A 24,173-nucleotide genomic window follows, 5' to 3' on the forward strand; every position below is an offset into this window, starting at 1 on the left:
ATATACCTCTATTTCCCAGGTAAAGAGAGATAGGAGGACTGCTATCTTTAATTATAATGACAGGTTCAGAGAGAGGGACAGATTTCGAAACAGAGATGTCCAGCATATCCAGCAGTCTGCTTTTAGATGTGACCAAAACGACCCTTCCTACTTTCCTCCTCTGGTTTAGAGAAACTTTCTAAAACCCTGATGATCAGAACTCAAACACAATTCAAGATATTTGGATACTCAAAGTCATCAGCTCAACCTTCAGTCAATTGACTCAATGGCTCTCCAAGCTATGGCCAAACTTGCTTATTGTTGTCTTTATTGAAGTTCTTTAGGTTCTACAGAAAGAAGGGAACAGGGAAGAAACAAATGGTGTTGCTTTAAGAAGGTCCTCCACCCTGGATGTTCCACAGATATGTAAACCCTATTTTCCTAGTTTCCAACAGACCTCACAACCTCTGAGGATGCCTGCCATGGATGTGAGCAAAACGTCAGGAGAGAATGCTTCTGGAACATGGCCAAACAGCCCGGAAAACTCACAACAACCCAACAACACATGAGTTATACTACTCTTGACTATGGGAGCTCAAAGAATGCATCACATTCTTTTTGTTACCCTGGACCGTGATCTGACTTATAAGAAACACTGCTTAAAAATCAAGCAAAAAGTGGGTGCTAGAAATAACATCATACAAAAGCTGACTGGCACAACCTGGGGATCACAACCAGACACAGTGAAGACATCTGCCCTTGTGTTATGCTACTCTGCTGCTGAGTACGCATGCCCAGTGTGGAACACATCTCACCACACTAAAACAGTGGATGTGGCTCTTAATGAGACATGCCACATTATCACAGGATGTCTACGCCCTACACCATTGGAGAAATTATACTGTTTAGAGAATATTGAAGCACCTGACATCCACTGGGAAGTAGCAGCCAGTAATGAAAGGCGGTGACATCTCCAGCCCATCCCATTCGGATATCAGCCAGCACGCCAATGCCTTAAACCAAGAAATTGTTTTATTAGATTTACAGAGATACTCGCAGGAACACCTCAGCAAGCAAGAGTCCAAAAGCGGCAGGCAAAAACCCGGAACCTCAATCAGTGGCTGAGACCAAATGAGGGACTCCTTCCTGGGCACACAGAAGACTGAGCGACTTGGAAGATGGTGAACAGGCTGTGCTGTGGCACCACGAGATGCAGAGACAACCTTAGGAAATGGGGCCACAAAGTGGAGTCCATGACATGTGAGTGTGGAGAAGAGCAAATCACAGACCACCTACTACAATGCAACCTGAGCTCTGCCACATGCACAATGGAGGACCTTCTTATAGCAACACCAGTGACCAGCTACTTGTCAAAGGACAGTATAATGCCAAGTTTTTTAAAAACTTTGAGTTTTTAAATACATTGCAACTGTACTCTCGATTTGCTTCTGAGATGATAAATAAATACATATCTGTTTCCCCCCACCCTCCAAAAATGAGGTCCAAAAGTAGACTTCTGTTTTTTTTTTTCAGGAAAGATTTTCCAACTAACAGTAGATCCTGAGTCAAACATTGATTCAACCTTGCTTTAGAGCAGGAGTTCCATGCGGCCTGCGGAATAATTTTTGAGGGCTCCCCAAACTGTTGTTTAAAGAATATCCACACCCAAAATTCTTTTATAGAGGGCATGAGGACATTTTGGGTACAGTTGTGAGACACCATTTTAGGCCCAGGAGAAATCTTACTTTCAAAAAGGAGGTGGGTTTCCTGTCACATCCTCTCCTGGACCCTAAATTGTCCACCACTGTTCTTTGCCAAACGTGGCAATATATCTCCACACTTCTAAGGTGTTTGGAAGCATTTGGAGGTTGATTTGTGTGTGTGTTGTGGTGAGTCTCCTTGGAGGCTAATGTAGCCCCTTGTCCTTTAACCATTGCCCGCTGCTACTTTAGAATAACAAACTTCTTTGCCATCTCTGTGATGCCTAAATGCAAACAAGAAACAGGGAATCGCAGAATGTCTTCGCTGAGCAAAAAAGTCCCCTCTCTCTCTGCTCAGGTATGGATTTCACGGGTTTTCAAGTTACTGGTTGCTTCCTGATGCTCCTCCATTTCGTCTCTATTCACGGCATCTTCGACACGTGGCTCCATTTCCCCATAGCCCATTCCTACGATGTCACATTGGGGTAACATCTCCTCCAACAGGATCCGAACCAACTCTTTGTGTTGAACGGAAGGGAGGTCTGAGACATCCAAGTGTTTCAGGTTTCTGCAAACAACAGTGGAGGATGAGTTAATAAAACCATTCCTTTCCTGGTTCTAGCCTTCTAAAGTAAAGTAAAGGTTTCCCCTGATATTAAGTCTAGTTGTGCCCAACTCTGGAGAGTGGCGCTGATCTCCATTTTTAAGCCAGCGTTGCCCGTAGACACCTCCAAGGTCATGTGGCCAGCATGACTACATGGCGTGCCATTACCTTCTCGCAGAAGTGGTACCTATTGATCCACTCACATTTGCATATTTTTGAACTGTTTGGTTGGCAGAAGTTGAGGCTAACAGCGGGAGCTCAGCCTGCTCCCCGGATTCGAACCGCCAACCTTTCGGTCAGCAAGTTCAGCAGCTCAGTGGTTTAACCTGCTGTGCCACTAGGGTGGCCTTTTCACTTGAGCTTAAAAAATAAATGTGGAGGCATAAATCATTCATATAATTAACATTAAAAATATTTGGCATTTCATTTGATGCCTCCAACGAATTGGGCTTCACGTCACCAAGTCAGCTTGGTTCTCAGGATCCAAGGAACATGGCGTTAACAGTCCAAGCTGTTACTCCTCTCTTACCTATGGAATAATGGGTTAAAACCGGCACCTATGGCCTCTGACATACAACCCACACCATACAACCTACTCTGGTGTACTTACTGAAGATGATGGAGGCAAGCAAGGCCTCTCTCGGTGATCCGGGGGCAGCCAGCAAGCGAAAGCTCCTCCAGTGTGTCTCCGAAGGCAGTCAGCCGGCACAAGCTCCAGTCGTCAATGTTGGGGCACCTGCTGAGGTCCAGGTATTTCAGGGCTTTCAGGTTGACTATAAGAAGGACCCCAGAGAAGGAGAAGAAATTGGAAACAGGCTGTGATTTATCCACAAAGGCAAGAAACCAAAACCCCACCCCAATCAAAATCAAACAAATCCTATAACAGCAAATGTGTAAACCAGTGCTTGGCGGCAGTGATGGTCTGGATGGGGACAAACAAATTGAAATTGAATCCAGACAAGATGGAAATAGGTACTCCAGGTCAGTCATAAGGCTGAACAGGGTCTAGGGTTACAGTCTGTGTTGAATGGGTTTGCACTCCACCTGAAGACGCAGGTACGCAGCTTGGGAGTGATCCTGGACTCATTTCTGAGTCTGGAACTCCAAGATGGCCAGGGGAGCTTTCGCACAATTAAAACTTGTGTGCCATTTGTGACCGTACCTTGAGAAGCCAGACTTGGCCACGGTGGTCCAAGCTCTTGTTACATCTCGTATAGACTACTACTTACTTAGGCGATCCCTTGTTGTCCGAGTAGGATTGTCTTCCAAGATCGGTGTACTGGCGGTGGGTCTGTAGGTGACTGTAGAGCCCTATTCTTGACCTGCATCTTCTCCCGCAGTGAGGGCATTGGTTTCCAGGTGGAAGGCGGTCCCGGTCAAGGTTGGCTTGACACGCCTTCCTCTTGGCACGTGTCTCTCTTTCGCCCTCCAGTCGTGCCTCTTCGAATTCTACAGCACTGCTGGTCACAGCTGACCTCCAGCTGGAGCGCTCAAGGGCCAGGGCTTCCCAGTTCTCGGTGTCTGCCAGAGTTTTAAGGTTGGCTTTGAGCCCATCTTTAAATCTCTTTTCCTGCCCACCAACATTCAGTTTTCCATTCTTGAGTTTGGAGCAGAGCAACTGCTTTGAGAGACGGTGGTCGGGTATGTGGACAATGCGGCCGGTCCAGCGGAGTTGATGGCGAAGGACCATCGCTTCAATGCTGGTGGTCTTTGCTTCTTCCAGCATGCTGACATTTGTCCGCCTGTCTTCCCAAGAGATTTGCAGGATTTTCTGGAGGCAGCGCTGATGAAATCGTTCCAGGAGTTGCATGTGACATCTGTAGACTGTCCACGTTTCGCAGTCATATAGCAGGGTCAGGAGGACAATCGTTTTATAGACAAGCACCTTGGTATCCCTACGGATGGGAGACAGTGATGGAATCGTTCCAGGAGTTGCATGTGACGTCTGTAGATAGTCCATGATTCGCAGGCGTATAGCAGGGTACAACACACTCTGTGGGGTTGCCTTTGAAGATGGCTCAGAAGCTCCAAGTAGCCCAACAGGCAGAAGCCAGATTCCTTACTGGAGCGGCATACAAGGAGCATACAACTCCTCTGTTGTGCCAGCTCCACTGGCTGCCGGTTTGTTACCAAGCCCAATTCAAAGTGCTGGCTTTGGCCTATAAAGCCCTAAACGGTTCTGGTCCAACTTACCTGTCCAAACACATCTCCCCTTATCAATTCTGGTGTGAGAGAATTGGCCGTCTGCTAGGGCGTTGCCCAGAGGATGCCTAGATGTTTTGATGTTTTATCATCTTTGTGGGAAGCTTCTCTCATGTCCCTGCATGGGGAGCTGGAGCTGACAGATGGAGCTCAACCCGCTCTCCCTGGATTCAAACCGCTGATGTGTTAGTCAGCAGTTCTGCTGGCACAAGGGTTTAACCAGAAGTGACTTGCAGTTTCTCAAGTCGCTCCTGACACAAAAAAAGAATATCTCTGCTTATGAGCCAACTAGAGCTTTAAGATCTGCTGGGAAGGCCCTGTTCTCTGTCCCACCTCCTTCACAAGCACAATTGGTGAGAACGAGAGACACAGCCTTCTCAGCGGTGGTCCCTCGGCTGTGGAACTCCCTCCCTAGCGACATCAGGCAGGCCACATCCCTTCTGGTCTTCAGAAACATAGCTAAAGGCCTGGCTCTGTATGCGGACGTTTGGGGAATTAAAACAGTATAGATTTCGACACAGTTCGAACAAGGATTATGAACAAGGATTATGGATAAATGAAATCAAGCACTTTCTATGTTTTAATCTGTTTTTATTGCTCTCTGAGTTTATTTGCTCATGTGTTTTAATTGTTTTATAGTTGCTGGGGTATATTTTAATGGTTATGTTGACATGCGGCATTGAATTTTGCCGGAGTCTGTAAGCCGCTTTGAGGCCCCTGCGGGGTGAGAGAGGTGGGGCATAAATGAAGTAAATAAATAAATAGGCAGATATATGCAAAAGTTTACAAAGTTTTGTGTCTTGGGTAATCGAAGAATACAAAGCAAAAACAAAGTTTCTGGAGTATGCAAATACATTTCATTTGCATGGTCTAAAAGGGTGAATTTTTGTTGGGTCAAAGTTCATGTGGCATCCAAAGATGTTTTTGGCCCTTGACAACTCTGAAATACAACTCCATGGAATGGGTCAGATCAGTATGGGCCAAACCAGTGTGTTTTAAGTTGCTTCCATTTGCATCAGCTTGACATGCTTTCTACCTAAAATGTCACCATGAAAGATGTGATAATTACTATTACAAATCTCTGGCCAATATTTAAAAAGTGAATGGCCGCTCCTGAAAGTCTTCAGATGTAACTATGAGTTTTTGAAACCTTTTGCAATGTTTTTCTGTGATGTTGAACATAAAAAAACCATTTATTCAAAACTAGAAGTGGAGTTCCAGGCAGTTTGGCCTTTCAGTGTCCTTTCTCAGTTGTCCATATGGCCCTTTGAGAGGGTTCTTTGCCATAGGTTTTCATGTCAGGAGCAACTTGAAAAACTTCAAGTCGCTTCTGGTGTGAGAGGATTCACTGTCTGCAAGGACGTTGCCCAGGAACGCCCAGATGTTTGACCATCCTGTGGGAGGTTATGGGAGGTTTCTCTCATGTCTTTTCATGAGAAGCTGAAACTGACAGGCAGGAGCTGACTCCACTCTCTGGATTTGAACTGCCAACCTTTTGGTCAGCAGACCTGCCGGCACAAAGGTTTAACCCATTGCACCACCACAAAATCAGCATTCTGATTTTTCCTCCTTGTAAGATCACATCTTATGAAACTTGGGGTCATTTGTGTCCTCAATTTGAAAGGACGACCTTGCAAATCAGGATACTCTTCTTAAGAGTACTGCCAAGATATATTTCTTCCATACTGTGATGCCACATGACTTTCTCCACCCAAATTAATTCTCACTTCCGATGTTGTAATACCTCTCACTCTCACAGACAACCAAAACCTATTTCATCCATGTTCCCTCCCTATCATTCACCTAGTATCATGTTATGAATATGCAAACTATATTGCAACCTCACATACACACCCACAAACAGAGAGTATGCATCAGCCGTCCCTTAAGGAATTGCATCACTCTCAGACCTCATTCTTGCCTATGTTAAATATGTCAACACAATTGCCAGTCAATGGTCAGATAAGAAATGAAAAGATGCATTGTCAAAGGCTTTCATGGTCAGAATGACAGGGTTGTTGTGTGTTTTCTGGGCTATATGGCCATGTTCCAGAAGCATTCTCTCCTGACGTTTCGCCTGCATCTAGGGCAGGCATCCTCAGAGGTTGTGACATCTGTTGGAAACTAGGAAAGTGGGGTTTATATATCTGTGGAATGTCCAGGGTGGGAGAAAGAACTCTTGTCTGTTTGAGGTAGGTGTGAATGTTGCAACTGGCCACCTTGATCAGCACTGAATAGCCTTGCAGCTTCAAAGCCTGGCTGCTTCCTGCCTCCCATCCTGAACATTCCATAGATATATAAACCTCACTTGCCTAGTTTCCAACAGACCTCACAACCTCAGAGGATGTCTGCCGTAGATGCGGGTGAAACGTCAGGAGAGAATGCTTCTGGAACATGGCTAGACAGCCCAGAAAAACTCACAACAACCCAATGGTAACTAAACGCATAACATACTAACCTGGCGGGCACATTTTTACTATATATTTTATTTTTACTATATGCTGTCCAAAGGCTTTTTTTGTGTCAGGAGTGACTTGAGAAAATGCAAGTTGCTTCTGGCGTGAGAGAATTGGCCATCTGCAAGGACGTTGCCCAGGGGACGCCCGGATGTTTTTGTCCAAAGGCATTGAATAGTTGCCTATATGTAAAGCTGCCTTGAGTCCCCTTCGGGGTAGAGAAAAGCAGGATATAAATAGGATAAATATGTAAGGAAGCAGAGGAAACAATAGATCGTATCTTCAGCTGCTGCAAGAAGATCGCACAGACAGACTATAAGCAGAGACACAACACCGTTGCTCAGATAATCCATTGGAACTTGTGCCACAAATACCATCTGCCTGCGACAAAGAACTGGTGGTATCTCAAGCTGGAAAAAGTTACAGAAAATGAACACGTCAAACTACTCTGGGATTTCTGAATTCATACAGAGAGAGTTTTGGAGCACAACACTCCTGACCTCACAATCATGTTAAAAAACAAAGTATGGATCGTTGATGTTGCAATCCCAGGCGACAGCAGAACTGAAGAGCAACAACTGGAAAAGCTGACACGAAATGAGGATTTAAATGATCAAATTGCAAAGACTCTGGCACAAGGTGGTCCCAGTGGTGATCGTCACACTGGGTGCAGTGCCTAAAGATCTTGGCCTGCACTTAAACACAATCGGCAGTAACAAAATCACCATCTGCCAGCTGCAAAAGGCCACCTTACTGGAATCTGCACGCATTATTCGCCAATACATCACACAGTCCTAGACACTTGGGAAGTGTCCGACGTGTGATCCAATTCAACAGCCAGCAGAGTGATCTTGTCTGCTGTGGACTCTGCTGTGGACTCATCTTGTTGTGTTTCAAATAATAATAATAATAATAATAATAATAATAATAATAATAAGGTCCCACTGCCCTACTTAAAGGCACTTCACACATCCACCCACACTAATGCCATATATATATGCTTTGGTGTCTTCCATTCATTCTTCTCAATAATAATAATAATAATAATAATAATAATGGTCTCCAAATGAAATGCAAAATATGACATTACACACATACATGCACGGGACAGACAACGCTACACAAAGAGTTAAAATGCTATGCACTATACAATGGAAGTACTGTTGTTATTCTGTGCCTTCAAGTCATTTCTGGTTTATGGCAACCTGAATGCGAACCTATCACAAGGTTTTCTGGGGCTAAGTGTGCGAATAGACCTTTTCATCAGCAGCCCAAGCACCTGACTAATCACATCAGAAGGAAGAAGCTTTGCTTTTGTTATACAACTGGGTTGCTGGGGAAAAAAAGACCTATTCTTGGCAAGAATAAAATCAAAGGCAAGATATCATGAGGATACAAATCAGAAGGAGGATTCTGTAGCTACAGGCGAAAGATTTATATGCAGTGGCATCAAAAGACTTACCAAACACAGCCTGGCATTTGATACAGATTTCATAAGAACCGGATGTCTATTGTTCTTTCATTGGACTTCCATTGTATAGCACACTTGTACTGTGCTTCTATTTATAGCACTAATAGGGTTATAGCCATTCACTGACTCATAAGGCCTTTCCTATTCTTGTAATGAGTGGTAAAATGATGCCATACTTTAATTGAATCTGGGAAGCCTTGCTTGGAAACTTAGGCTAATTTAACTAATTTACGACGCCATAAAAACTCTCCAGCAGCGTGCAAAAGAATGAGGAAGTACTTCATCAGTGTCACAAGTAGATGGTGAAGTGACAGCTCCCCCGGTGGCCAGAATTCAAAAAGCATACCCTCATGAAACTAGAAAGTTAAATAATAATAATAATAATAATAATAATAATAATAATAATCAACCTTTATTTATACCCTGCTACCATCTCCCAAAGGACTCCGTGCGGCTTACAATAGGCCGAGACCCAATACAACAATAAAAGACAACAACAATACAGCAGTAAATAAAAATCAAAAAGTAAACTTTAACAATAAATACGACACAATTAAAACCAGATGTAATGGTTAAAAAGTTTTTTGGATGTAATGGTTAAAAATAACCTTTGTGTCTCCGTCTATATATGTTGTGTGTCTATGGCATTGAATGTTTGCCACGCATTGTGATCCGCCCTGAGTCATGCCAGCCACATGACCTAGGAGGTGTCTATGGACAACGCCAGCTCTTGAACTTAGAAATGAAGATGAGCAATAACCCCCCAGAATCGGACACGACTAGACTTAATGTCAAGGGGAAACTTTTACCTGTTTATCCAAATTATATCTAATGATTTCCAAATCAGGATATTCAAAAATCTCCAGAATTTGAAACAGAGTTTGGCAAAGTTACGTTTTGGACTACAACTCCCAGACTTCTGGCTAGGTGCTTCTGGGAGTTGAAATAACTTTTCAAACTCAGACATTGCAATTCTCTTAGCACTATACATCAATAAATAATAATCACAGGCCTAAGTAGAGCCCAATTTCTCACCTAGGTTATCCAGACCATTGTAGCTGATGATGGAACCACTGACGTCGATGGCCTCCAAGCGGATTTCTTCATAGTTTTGAAAATCCAGGTCGTTTTTCCATTTTGTGATACTATTCTGGTACCAGTTATTTTGACCCCAGGCCCTAAAGGAATATAACAGTTCCAGCAATGCAGATAATGCTTCACAAGGTAGCCTAAGCAACAGATGTAAAAGAATAATTGTGCATGCAAAACAGCTTCAAACTACAGAATTAGGCTCTACATGTTATAGGATGAGGACATTCCTTTTATTATAGACACAATATATTTAAGATATATTTATCCTGACTTCCAAAAGTGCTGAAAACAGCTCCCAAATCATATAAAGACTTTGACTCAAAACTTTTAAAGACACAAACCAGCTTTTTCTTAGGATGCCTTCCACACAGCCATACAACCCAGAATATCAGGGCAGAAATCCCACATTCTATATAAATAAAAATGTAATGTTCGTTTGTGGTATTCACAGAACTCAAAAACCACTGGACGAATTGACACCAAATTTGAACACAAGGCACCTAACAACCCAATGTATGTCCTTCACTCAAAAAAATGATTTTGTTATTTGGGAGTTGTAGTTGCTGGGATTTATAGTTCACCTACAATCAAAGAGCATTCTGAACCCCACCAACGATGGAATTGAACCAAACTTGGCACACAGTTCTCCCATGACCAACGGAAAATACTGGAAGGGTTTGGTGGGCAGTGTCCTTTAGTTTTGGAGTTGTAGTTCACCTACACCCAGAGATCACTGTGGACTCAAACAATGATGGATCTGGACCAATAAGACTCCATATGCCCAAATGTGAACACTGGTGGAGTTTGGGGAAAATAGAATCTTGACATTTGGGAGTTGTGGTTGCTGGGATTTATAGTTCACTTACACTCACAGAGCATTCTGAACCCCACCAACGATAGAATTGGGCCAAACCTCCCACACAGCAATGCATGGCAGGGGACGGCTAGTATAATAATAATAATAATAATAATAATAATAATAATAATAATAATAATACTTTATTTGTACCCCGCTCCATCTCTCCCAGGGGGACTCGGGGTGGCTTACAAGAGGCCACGCCCTTCAATACAGTAAACACAATATTACACAAAAGCATAACACAATATAACACAAGGCATAACAGAACTAAAAAACATGAAATGCAAAACCTAAATAATAAGCGAGAACAGCAGTATAAAATAGGACAGTAAACACACAGAAATTGCAAGGGGCAAAGCCAAATTTAAGGATAAAATTTTAAAACACTGGGAGATTGGGCAATGGAAATTGTCGGGGAGGGAGATCCGGATTGAGGAAGGAATTAATTGCACGAATCATAAGTGCTATCTGCTTTGAACTGGGTTATCTGAGTCCACAATGCCATACAGTCCAGTTCGAAGCAGGAAATGTGAGATTTTATTCAACTGTGTGGAAGGGGCCTGAGTAGCTTTAGACTACAAAAATGGTATTAAAAAAAAACAAGAGGAATTTCAAATGAGTGATTTCCCAAAAGGTCCACTAATCATGCTGACAACAAACACCACAGGTAGAGTGTACATTGCATACCTAATTCTTCCTTTCAGGTTCAGGACAAAGACAGCAGCTCCAACTTCAAATCCATAACGCTCGCATGCTTCAATGCAAAGCCTAAAGATGGAGTTGGTGGACACATATTCAAACATTATTTTGGGAAGATTGGAAACTCAATTACCAAGATTTCACATGTTGCTCTCTAAACTAGGAGCCCCCAGAGGTGCAGTGGGTTATGTCAGGATTTATTGAGGTATTATATGTATTATGTGTATTCGTTTTAAATGTAATTCTTGTGTAGCAAATATGGATGCCACTGAGAATGGAAATGCTGTACTGAAATGTTTATGTTGAGGCTGTGATTAAGTGACCTTAAGATAAACTCTCTTCTGCAAGAAGATTAACAGCTGCAAAGTTCTGTTTTGACTTTCGGTTTTCCTTTCTCTTCCTGTGTGTCACTCGCTGTAGATGGACGTGTTTTTTCTGTGCTTAGTAAACTGAGTTTTTCTTTTGTAACCAAAGTCTCCAGAGTCCTTGATTTACAGAGCTGTGTCTGGTGGATCTAGCATTTTGCTTCTGTCAAGTTGCGCCTTAACTTGACAGGTTAAACCGCTGAGCTGCTGAACTTCCTAACCAAAAAGTCGCAGGTGCGAATCCAGGGAGCGGAGTGAGCTCCCACTGTTAGCCCCAGCTTCTGCCAACCTAGCAATTCGAAAACATGCAAATGTGAGTAGATCAATAGGTAACACTCCAGTAGGAAGGTAACAGTGCTCCATGCAGTCATGCTGGCCACATGACTTTGGAGGTGTCTATGGACAATGCCAGCTCTTCAGTTTAGAAATGGAAATGAGCACCAACCCCCAGAGTCGGACACGCCTGACTTAATGTTAGGGAAAAACCTTTACATTACTTCTCTAAACTACTGAAAATGATAAGATTGATTTGAATCAAGAAACCGATCAATGCCTTTGGAAGATCACAAAACTTCTGAAAGAAAGCTATGAATGTCCGTTCATCTAAACCAGTATTATCTACTTTGATAAAGTGGACTCCACGACATGTGAGTGTGGAAAGGAGCAAACCACAGACCACCTATTACAATGCAGTCTGAGCCCTGCCACATGCACAATGGAGGACCTTCTTAAAGGAACACCAAAGGCACTCCAAGTGGCCAGCTACTGGTCACAGGACACTTAATATAATGCCAAGCTTTTAAACATTGTGCTTTTAAAATACATTACAAATGTACTCTCGGTTCACTACTTTGGCTGGAAGCAGACAGAGAGGCTCTCCCTTTCATTTGCTTTTTAATCCCCGCATCTGGCAATCTGGAAGATTGATGCCAGGACTTTCTGTTTGGGCAGCTCATATTTTACCATCAGTTCTCCTTCTCTTAAAACACAAGCTTCACCTTTTCCCAGGCCTGACACCAACAACTTCCTTATTTAACAAAAGGAACTACTGTTGCGGGTGGCACTACCTCATTTTATTTCCTCAAGGGTTTCATGGTATTTGTTTTAACCACATTGGTATTTTGCGTTATGTCTAGCAAGCCCACTAGGATACCTGTTGTTGCGCTCCAGGCCAGGAAACACCTCTGTACTTAACCACCACACTCCAAGTTAAATCAGCAAAGCAGTTTATTGAAGATTATATAAAAAGCACTTCAACAAAAATAGTAAAAACTTCAAAGTCTATATGTGTAAAATAGTCCACAAGGTTCAAGGTACAAGAGTAATCCAAAATCCCAAAGCAACAGGACATCCAGCAGAGGAATGCAAGGGAACCAGGAAATAAAAGGCAGCATAAGATCAAATAAAAATCCAGGAACAATCCTTCAAACTTGGAAGCCTGAAACAGGAGCAAAGACATGAAACTAGAATTCCCCCAGTAAGCTTGATCAGGACTTGGCACGAGCTGTTGTCTCAATTACCAACATTGACCAGATTGCCCAGGAAATGATCCCGGCCTCTCTAATAAAGACATGAAGTCATGTCTACTTCCATGAGTTTCTGCTATGGGTTTCTTCTGTAAGAGGCGCTGTGACCTTCAGGGGTTCTGCTGAGCAGCCAGAAGTTTGCAAAAACTAAGCCTCCTATCTACCAACTCACTATCTTGCAACTCATTATTTTCTATATTGTCGAAGGCTTTCATGGCCAGAATCACTGGGTTGTTGTGAGCTTTCCAGGCTGTATGGCCATGTTCTAGAAGCATTCTCTCCTGACATTTCACCTGCATCTATGGCAGGCATTCTCAGAGGCTGTAAGGTCATTATTTTCTGCACCAGGGATTTTAGCCTCTGAACTCTTTTCCCTAGAGAACAGCTCTGCTGCACCATGTGGAATGTGACCTTCACTGACTGTTGGAAGCACAGACTGCTCATTTTCAGAACTTAAAATCTCATGAAGGCTCACAGGCCCAGAATCTCCATGACCTACGTCCACATTAACATGAGTACCAGACACAATCATGGGCTGAACTACAACACCTGTTGCTATTATCACAGGATACGTAGGTGCTGGAAAAACTACTCTTTGAATTATATTTTGACAAAACACATAATAAGAATTAAAATTGTTGGGGCATCCTTTTCCCCAGTTCATCCAATACAAATTCCAGTTCCAGATAATCTGCATCAAGCCTGACACTCTATCCACTGTACCATGACCAGCTCCTGATTCTTTTAACCTGTGAGGATAGATTTAAGCTACAAAACTATCATTTTAAATATCCAAGGCACCACAATAGAGCATATATCATTTCATACGCTGCTTGGAGGTTTACTGGAAGTCTCTATCTAGCTACTGTTGGATGGGGGAATTCAGATGTTGGTCTAATTTACCTGTCCGAACGTATTCTCCCCTATGAACCATCAAAGACATTAAGATGTTCCGGAGAGGCCCTGCTCTCGGTCCCACTACCTTCGCAAGCACGTTTGGTGGGAACGAGAGACAGGGCCTTCTCTGTGGTGGCCCCTCGGCTACGGAACTCTCTCCCAAGCGAGATTAGATCTGCCTCCTCCCTCTTGTCCTTCAGGAGTCTAGTAAAATACTGATTATGGAACGAAGCATTCCCAGAATAATGGCTGAGACTGGTTACAGACCAAAGTGAGTGACCACATATGCGGACTGAGTTGAACATTATTTTACCTTGGCGATTTGGTATATATGTATTTTATCTATATGTATTTTTATCTTGTATTGTTGTACAATCTTTTAACTTGAATTAGTAGCATTGAATCCTTGTTGTAAGCCGGTCTGAGTCCCTCTACGGAGGTGAGAAGATCGGGATATAAAAGTTTTAAATAAATAATAAATAATGCAGCAGAGCTTTTCTTGCATTTTAACACCTTGAAGTGTCTTATATTTTTTTTAACCTTGAAATTGAAATGGTTCTGGCTTCCAGTTTCTACTTCTGTTGGACAAAGTGCTGAAGTTTTGGTGATGGGTAGGATTATAAATCCCCAGCAAGCATGCTTTCCTAGGGAATTCTGGAGGTTGTAGTACAAAAGAAATGAACTTTAAAAAATCTTCCTAAATCAGACTGCAAACTTTACTTTCCAAAACTTCATCAGCCAGCACAGGGCCACTGGGCATTCTGGGAAACGCATTATCAAAAAAACTCAAAAGTCTTCCAAGTTCTGGGTTGAACTATAACTCAAAAGGGAATAACATAGAGGAGAGAACTGCAAATGTGAAGAAGGAAGTGAAAAAAAAAAGGCATCAGGCTATCTCCAGAAACAGCTAAGACTGGATCTACACTACCATGTGATGCAATTTGAAACTTCATTATATGGTCAGTGCAGACCTATATAGTGCAGTTCAATGCAGTTACCGGTAACTGCATTATTTTTTTTTGTCGTGTCAGGAGCGACCTGAGAAACTGCAAGTTTCTTCTGGTGTGAGATAATTGGCCGTCTGCAAGGATGTTGCCCAGGGATGCCCAGATGATTTGATGTTTTTATCATCCTTGTGGGAGGCTTCTCTCATGTCCCCGCATGAGGAGCTGGAGCTGATAGAGGGAGCTCATCCGCCTCTCCCCGGATTTGAACCTGCGACCTGTCGGTCTTCAGTCCTGTCGGAACAGGGGTCTAACCCACTGTGCCACCGGGGGCTCCTGCATGATATGAGTCTATAATGACCATATAGTCAGTTCCATCTTGTCTCTTACATATGTTATCAGTTGGGGACCCCTCCCCCCAGCACTAAATGCTGCTCTCGGCCAGAGTGAAGAGAGAGGGGGGCAGAAGACAGTTCCACCTTGTCTCCTGTGCTATTCTAATAATATAATATAATGTACTATAATATAATATATTGTATATACATATAATATTTATTATAATGTAATGCAATATAATACTACTAATAATAATATGATATTATAATTATATATTTATATTACATGTAATATTGATGGGGAGATATTGAAAAAATAGATATTTATTTATGCATATATTATATGTACTTTACAAGAACTGAAATGTATAGAAAAATCAGGTTCTCTCTGTGTACGAAAGCCAGCAGGACAGAGAAGGAATGCTGAAAGGGGGAGAAGAGGGGAACATGTTATCTATACATTCCAGATACAGAAACTGCTGCAACATAATCCAGGCTATAGCTAAGTAAGGAGCCTACCCTCCCTCCCTCCTGACAGGTCAAAGCAGGCCCCTTGATTGATGAATGTAACCTGCAAGCTGTATGCTGCTCTTTAGAAAGAAATGCAGAGACCTGCCTTTTGTATGTTGGAAGATAGAATTTGATATTTCTATGATGCTAAAGTGACGTAGTGAATGATGTCAATGTATGTAGAAGCATGTCGTTTGCCTGCATTTGGAGGGTATAAAAGACACAGACAATGCCTTTATCGGGTGCTCTGGTTGCTTTTGGACACAGCTCCACTCCAGGGTGCCAGCTGGAAATAAACATACTTTTCTTTCTCCGAAAAGGATCTCTCTTGATATTATCTCTCCTATCATGCTGCAACAATATTACTAATAATATTACAATACAATGGTATAGTACAATATAGTAATATTTAATACTGATATTGTACTATGCTAATAATATAATATATTGTATGTATATATATCTTGTAAGCCGCTCTGAGCCCCTTTTGGGGTGAGAAGGGCGGCATATAAATGCCGTAAATAAATAAATAAATAAATATAGTACAGTTTGGAACTGCATTATATGGCAGTGTAGATGCAGCCGAAGTTGCACTGGCATAGGATATACAGGTGGGATTACACTGGCAATGCGTTTGCTCCCATTGTGCTTCACACAGCACATTCAAAAGAAAAGAAATACACACTTTCCAAAAGTGCATGGAACATACATTTTACCAAATGGAGTGCTTTGTCCACCACTATAAGACATTGAAATTTGAAAGGAAGCAATCAACATTAAGGGTGCCCATACTTGTTTTTTCTGTGCAGATTCCACTTCTTTAGTGCCTTGCTGACGTCTACAAAGGTTTCAACATCATAAAAACGGTTGCTGAGATATTGGAGAACACCAACTTTTACAGGATTCGCAGTGGAACCAGTTGAACTGCTGTTATAGCGAGAAGTAGAGTACAGCAATGAGACCATGCCTCGGCATTGTCGGAGCTGAGGAAAGAAGAAAGCTAATGGGAAGGTGATTCATTTTTCAGGAACTGCAGCACATACCAGAATAAGGCATCAATGCAGCTGAGCTGCATCAACAAGATAATCAAATCCAGTTCAAATATTAGTGCCATTTTATTCTGCTTTAATCAGACCTCACTAGGAAAACCACAGTTCTGGAACGATATTGGAGCATATTCTGAGGAGGACAACCAAGATTATCAAAGATTTTGAACATAATGTCTTATGAAAAATGACTGAAGGATCTGAGTATGTTTAGAGAAGACTGAGAGGTGAAATGATAGCTGTCTTTAAGCATCGGATGGGATATTATATAGAAGAAGAGCAAATTTGTTTTCTACCAATCTAGAAATTAGAATAAGGCCTTTAAAATTTCAAAAGAAAACAAGATTCTACCTAAATATTTGGAAGAATGTCTTTACTGTAGGAACCATTATTATGCATCACTTTTTGCATATTATAAAGCTGTACACTTAACCATGCTTTAAAATACAGCTACTCAAATGAATGGAGATTGATCATGACTTGTATATTATGGATTTCAATGATACAGTTAAGTGGATCCAACCCATTCTGTGGAAGAGATAGTACATACATGTATACATCTATATAAATAAAAATGTAATGTTAGTTTGTGGGATTAACAGAATTCAAAAACCACTGGACCAATTGACACCAAATTTGGACACAAGACACCTAACAACCCAATGTATGTCCTTCACTCAAAAAAAATGATTTTGTCATTTGGAAGTTGTAGTTGCTGGGATTTATAGTTCATCTACAATATGAACCCCACCAACGATGGAATTGAACCAAACTTGGCGTACAGTTCTCCCATGACCAGTGGAAAATATTGGAAGGGTTTGGTGGGCAGTGTCCTTTGATTTTGGAGTTGTAGTTTGCCTACATCCAGAGAGCACCGTGGACTCAAACAATGATGGATCTGGACCAAACTCTACACAAATACTCAATATGCCCAAAAGTGAACACTGGTGGAGTTTGGGGATAATAGAACCTTGACATTTGGGAGTTGTAGTTGCTGGGATTTATAGTTCACCGACAATCACAGAGCATTCTGAACCCCAGCAATGACAGAATTGAACCAAACCTCCCACACAGAACCCACAGCAACGCATGGCAGGGGACAGCTAGTATACTACTAAAACCATGTTGCCTTTACATTGTTGGAAAATTACCCAACAATTATATCATACACACTAAAAGATCCAAACTCTTGTGCAACCAGAGTTGATTATGGCTTAAACTTCTATGGAATTGTGGACCATGTGGTTCATGAATACTTATGGTATAATAAACATACTCGATGTTAAGGCACCAAAGCACTCTGTGCAATTTTGCTGTAACAGAATAATATGGCTGTCACCTAGAAATGATATATAGAGTATAACTGCAGAAGAACTTCACTAAGGCATGGTCCTGTAATATTGCAGTGCCACCAACTGGTCAGCTTTCCCAGTTGCACAGCCACTGAACTGGCAACTGTTTGAGGACTGAGGTCCAACAGTGAGGTTCACACATTGTGCTGGAACATGGGAGAGGGACTTCGCACAGCTGTAGCACCACAATTGTGGAACAACTTTTGTTCCGGAGACTCAGTCAACACTAACTTGGCTGTACATCAGTTACAATTAATCAGTTGACCTATTGTCCTATTGCATTCCGGCCATTACCCTTCCATTTGAGAACACTTGTCCTCCAGCCCAGACCCTTTAAATAGTCCTTAAATTAGCCCTGGAAATTAGTGGCCCCTGGTCCCCCAGTATGACCATTGCTGAGACCGGCTTCTGCACTGTAGCATTCTGTCTCCCCATGCCTCCCTTTTCTCTGCACTAGTTTCAGCCCAGCCCGCCTAATAGCTTAGGCCTTTTATCAGAATTTTGGCCCCAAGTAGCTTACCTTGCACAAAATAAGAGAGCAGAACTGTTTTTATATTGATTTTCATTATATATGTCAATGTTTTATGTTTTATTTTTCCTTTTGTATGTCTGTTGTATTTATGCATATTTGGAAACCGCTGAGTCTCCTAGGGGAGAAAGGGTAGTATATAAATAAAGTTTTATTATTATTACTATTATTATTGTCCATCCTCCCTTCCTTTATAGTGTTGCTTGTTACTACCATATTTACTCGAGTCTAGTGTACCACTGAATCTAATTTGCACCTCAATTTTCAAAACCCTGAAACCAAAAAAAAAAAAAAAAATGCTGCCGAATGCAATGTGCAGCGGCAAAAATTACACTCTTTGTAATTTGGACAAAAAAAGGTGTGCATTACTGTTGCTGCCTACTTACAAACAATTTTGTTAGAAATCCAAAGCTTCTATCAATGGAAAGGAAAACCTCAGGGTGCTGTAGAATGAATCCACTTTGTCTTGGTTCAAAGCTGTGGAATCTGGGAGTTGCATTTCTACAAGTTTTTCAGCCTTCTCTGTCAAAGACTGCTGGTGCCTCACCAAAGTACGAGATGCAGAGCCAATCTTAAGAAATGCTACAAAGTTGAATCCACAACATGCGAGTGTGGAGAAGAGCAAACCACAGACCACCTGCTGCAATGCAACCTGAGCCCTGCTACATGCACAATGGAGGACCTTCTTATAGTAACACCAGAGGCACTCCAAGTGGCCAGATACTGGTCAAAGGACATTTAATCAACTACCAAGTTTGCAAAATTTGTGTTTTTTTATCTGTTTGTTTGTTTAGTTCTGTTAGAAATGTAATACAATGGTCTGGTTGCGGATGACACGATAAATAAAATACCAAAGTACCAATCCCAGGATTGCATTGCACTGAGTCCTGGCCATTTAAGTAGAGATGACGTCCCTAAAAGAGGAGCTCTGAGTGCAGCTCCTGAAGTACATTCCCCTTTTGCTTGGGCTCAGCACGAAACTTACTGTATTGTGCAAATCTATTGCACACCCTAATTTTGGCAAGGTCATTTAGCCAAAATAGGTTAGCATTAGATTCCAGTAAATACTATATCTCCGACTAAGCCCATTAACAAGTCTTTAACAGAAACCCAGCACACAGTCAATCGAGAGGCTGAGAGGAGACATGATGAGGGCCATGTATCAATATGTGAGAGGAAGTCATAAGGAAGAGTGGGCAAGCTTGTTTTCTGCTTCCCTGGAGACCAGGACGCAGAACAATGGCTTCAAACTACAAGAAAGGAGATTCCATCTGAACATTAGGAAGAACTTCCTGACTGTGAGAGCTGTTCAGCAGTGGAACTCTTTGCCCCAGAGTGTGGTTGAGGTCCCTTCTTTGGAAGCTTTTAAACAGAGGCTGGATGGCTATCTGGTGGGGGTGCTTTGAATGCAATTTTCCTGCTTCTTGGCAGAATGGGATTGGACTGGATGGCCTATGAGGTCTCTTCCAAATCCATGATTTTAACCCCCCTGTATAAGGAGCTCCACTGGCTGCCGTTTATTTTCCGGTCCCAATTCAAGGTGCAGGTTATCACCTATAAAGCCCTAAACGGTTTGGGACCCGCCTACCTTCGTGACTGTATCTCCATGAACAACTCGGGCCCTCCGTTCTTCTGAGGAGGCCCTTCTTTCGCCCCTGCCAATTTCACAAGCTCGCCTAGTAAGTACAAGGGAGAGAGCCTTTTCCTCTGTGGCCCCCCAACTCTGGAACTCACTACCTGGAGAAATTAGGAAAGCCCCTACCTTAGAAACCTTTAAAAAGGACCTTAAAACCTGGCTCTTCTGCTGCGCTTTTGATGAATAGGTTTACATTCTCACACTATTGCTTAGCCTCAACGTTTTGTCATTGGAGTATATGCCCCCCCCCCCTTTGTGGGAAAGCCTGATTCCACAACCCCTGCTATAATGAGTCCTCCTCCGCAGATAATCTGTCTCACTTTTATCTCGCCTGAGTTTTAATTAGTTTTAATCAGTCTTTCTTTTAATCATTACATGTAGCCCGCCCACTGTCATTGCCATTGTGCCTATTCTAATTTTATATTGCTATGTTTTCATATGTTTGATGTAATTATGTTATTTGTTGTTTATTGTTTGCATTTTCGGTTTTATTTTATTGTCGAAGGCTTTCATGGCCGGAATCACTGGGTTGTTGTAGGTTTTTTCGGGCTATAGGGCCATGGTCTAGAGGCATTCTCTCCTGAAACCATGAAAATGAATAAAATCTGGCTACCAGTATTAAAAAAACTCTAAAATTACAACAGCACAACAACAGAGAGGAAACAAACAAGGACATCTAATCACCACAAAAGTTTGCTCTAGGAACTGTCAGGCCAGTATATGCTAATCAAGGTGGTCATTTGAAACATTCATACCTAGTTCCAGCAGACAAGAGTCCTTTGTCCCACCCTGGTCATTCCACAGATATATAAACCTTTCTTCCTAGTTCCAACAGACCTCATTACCTCTGAGGATGTTTGCCATAGATGCAGGCAAAACCCCAGGAGAGAATGCCTCTAGACCATGGCTTTATTTTACTGTAATTTTCTGTTTGGGCTTGGCCTCATGTAAGCCACTCCGAGTCCCCATTGGGGAGATGGTGGCGGGGTATCAATAAAGTTTATTTTTTTATTATTATATGATTTTATGACTCTATGGAGGGCCAAGGCTTGCCCATGCCTAATCTACACTGAAGAAATACACTTTGATACCACTTTAATTGCCATAGCTTTGGGAGAAAAAATGAAATGCAAAGATACAGAATGGGGGATGCCTGGCTCGAGAGCAGTACGTGTGAAAAAGATCTTGGAGTCCTCGTGGACAACAAGTTAAACATGAGCCAACAATGTGATGTGGCGGCAAAAAAAGCCAATGGGATTTTGGCCTGCATCAATAGGAGCATAGTGTCTAGATCTAAGGAAGTAATGCTAGCCCTCTATTCTGCTTTGGTTAGACCACATCTGGAATATTGTGTCCAATTCTGGGCACCACAATTCAAGAGAGATATTGACAAGCTTGAATGTGTCCAGAGGAGGGTGACTAAAATGATCAAGGGTCTGGAGAAGAAGCCCTATGAGGAGCGGCTTAGGGAACTGGGCATGTTTAGCCTGAAGAAGAGAAGGCTGAGAGGAGATGATAGCCATGTATAAATATGTGAGAGGAAGCCACAGGGAGGAGGGAGCAAGCTTGTTTTCTGCTTCCTTGGAGACTAGGACGCAATGGAGCAATGGCTTCAAACTTCAAGAGAGGAGATTCCATCTGAACATGAGGAAGAACTTCCTGACTATGAGAGCAGTTCAGCAGTGGAACTCTCTGCCCCGGAGCGTGGTGGAGGCTCCTTCTTTGGAAGCTTTTAAGCAGAGGCTGGATGGCCATTTGTCAGGGGTGATTTGAATGCAATATTCCTGCTTCTTGGCAGGGGGTTGGACTGGATGGCCCATGAGGTCTCTTCCAACTCTTTGATTCTATGATTCTACAGCTCAATGCTGTGGAATCTTGGGAGTTGTAGCCAAAGAGGCCCCAGCACTCTTTGGCTGTAAAACTACAAATCCCAGGATTCCATAGCAGTGAGCCATGGCAGTTAAAAAGGTGTCAAACTGCATTAAGTCTATAGTGTAGATGCAATGGAGATGCTGGCACAAGGACAGAGATTCAAGAAATACAGATCTTCCTCTTTCCATAGACATAATTTCTTTCAAGGTCCATTAATAACACGCCCCAAACTTCTCATCTCTCTGAGATATACCAGCTTGCCAGGAAAAACAAGAAACGCCAGGTCACTTACTAATGCGGGCGCGGCCATCTTGGACGGGTCACGTGAGAGGGCAAAGTCACGTGCCAGCCGCGCCAGGGACTTGAACGGGGAAGGTTAGACCGCCCTGGGATGCCAATGCGCATGCGTCAAGAGTTCTGAGCAGGCTTTGCTGCAGCAAAGGAAACTATCAATTTGAAATCAAATTAAAGTGAATGTTTTTTTTAAAAAAATGCTTTTTAAAGGAGTTATCTATATGCTAGTGATTCGTGTAGAGTGGGTAAAAGTGTGTGTTCTTTTAATGGCACCTTGAAAGTCTTGTTCTCACCCACAAAGGAAAGGCACTCTGCACATGCTTAGTGGCTATAAACACACACATAATAAAGGGAAACTGGGATTCAGCTAGGCTTTGAATGCTGGTGTCTTTTATTCACACAACACAATGTTATTTGTATTGTCGGAGGCTTTCATGGCCAGAATCGAAATGCAAAGATACAGAATGGGGGACGATGCCTGGCTCGAGAGCAGTACGTGTGAAAAAGATCTTGGAGTCCTCGTGGACAACAAGTTAAACATGAGCCAACAATGTGATGTGGCGGCAAAAAAAGCCAATGGGATTTTGGCCTGCATCAATAGGAGCATAGTGCCTAGATCTAGGGAAGTCATGCTCCCCCTCTATTCTGCTTTGGTTAGACCACACCTGGAATATTGTGTCCAATTCTGGGCACCACAATTCAAGAGAGATATTGACAAGCTGGAATGTGTCCAGAGGAGGGCGACTAAAATGATCAAGGGTCTGGAGAACAAGCCCTATGAGGAGCGGCTTAAGGAGCTGGGCATGTTTAGCCTGAAGAAGAGAAGGCTGAGTGGGAGGAGATATGATAGCCATGTATAAATATGTGAGAGGAAGCCACAGGGAGGAGGGAGCAAGCTTGTTTTCTGCTTCCTTGGAGACTAGGACGCAATGGAACAATGGCTTCAAACTTCAAGAGAGGCGATTCCATCTGAACATGAGGAAGAACTTCCTGACTATGAGAGCCGTTCAGCAGTGGAACTCTCTGCCCTGGAGTGTGGTGGAGGCTCCTTCTTTGGAAGCTTTTCAACAGAGGCTGGATGGCCATCTGTCAGGGTTGATTTGAATGCAATATTCCTGCTTCTTGGCAGGGGGTTGGACTGGATGGCCCATGAGGTCTCTTCCAACTCTTTGATTCTATGATTCTATGAAATATTTCTGTCTCAATAAATAAAGTCATTTTCTAGTATGTTGTAAGTGTAATGAAATATGTGAATATGGTCTACATTAAGAATCCAGGATGTGATTTTCTTTCAACCATTTCTATGCTGTCGTGAGAAAAACCTCGGAATTATTTTAAAGGAATCGTGCAACAACCAAAATAGTCAAAAGTTTAGAAGCAAAGCAGCTTAGGAAACTGGGTATGTTTAGCTTGGAGAAAAGACGGCTGAGAAGGAACTTGACAGGTGTGTTGAAATATTTGAAAGGTGTCACTTTGAGAAGGGATCAAGTTTGTTTTCTGCTGCTCTAGAGACTAGGACATGGAGCAACAGATTAAAACTTTAGGAAAAGATATACCACCTAAACATTAGGAAGAACGACCAGAGGGTAAGAGCTGTTCCGGCAGTGGAATAAGCTGCTGTCTTGGAGTGTGGTGGAGTTTTTTTCTCTGGAAGATTTTAAGCAGAGACTGGATGACTATCTGTTGGGGGTGCTTTGATTTTGTTTTGCTGCACAGCAGGGGGTTGGACTGGATGGCCTTGTGGTCTCTTACAACTCTATGGTTCTGTGATGCTAGGAAAACCCATGTATTAAGTGAATCTAACA

The 24,173-nt window shown here is 42.4% G+C and overlaps 1 protein-coding gene across 1 annotated transcript; it reads right to left on the reverse strand.

The window, feature by feature from the left end:
- Nucleotides 1–287: 287 nt before the first annotated feature.
- On the reverse strand, nucleotides 288–22,443 carry LOC132780032 (distal membrane-arm assembly complex protein 2). The gene is made up of 6 exons (XM_060783561.2): nucleotides 22,367–22,443; nucleotides 16,432–16,622; nucleotides 11,051–11,131; nucleotides 9,448–9,590; nucleotides 2,894–3,056; nucleotides 288–2,247 (listed from the first exon to the last, which is right to left on the reverse strand). The coding sequence occupies exons 1-6, from the start codon at nucleotides 22,382–22,384 to the stop codon at nucleotides 2,034–2,036; spliced, it is 810 nt and encodes a 269-aa protein (XP_060639544.2). The 5' UTR covers nucleotides 22,385–22,443; the 3' UTR covers nucleotides 288–2,033.
- Between the last annotated feature and the right edge of the window lie 1,730 nt (nucleotides 22,444–24,173).

The sequence above is a fragment of the Anolis sagrei genome, chromosome Y (genome assembly GCF_037176765.1).
Source record: "Anolis sagrei isolate rAnoSag1 chromosome Y, rAnoSag1.mat, whole genome shotgun sequence".
NCBI lineage: Eukaryota > Metazoa > Chordata > Lepidosauria > Squamata > Dactyloidae > Anolis > Anolis sagrei.

Bases quoted from the DNA above. Each gene is read 5' to 3' on its own strand.
- LOC132780032 (XM_060783561.2), bottom strand. The intron at 11,132-16,431 runs GTATGGGCACCC...CTCCATCTTTAG, and splicing joins AATCTGCACAGAAAAAACAA to GCTTTGCATTGAAGCATGCG. The intron at 9,591-11,050 runs GTATGCAATGTA...ATATTCCTTTAG, and splicing joins AACCTGAAAGGAAGAATTAG to GGCCTGGGGTCAAAATAACT.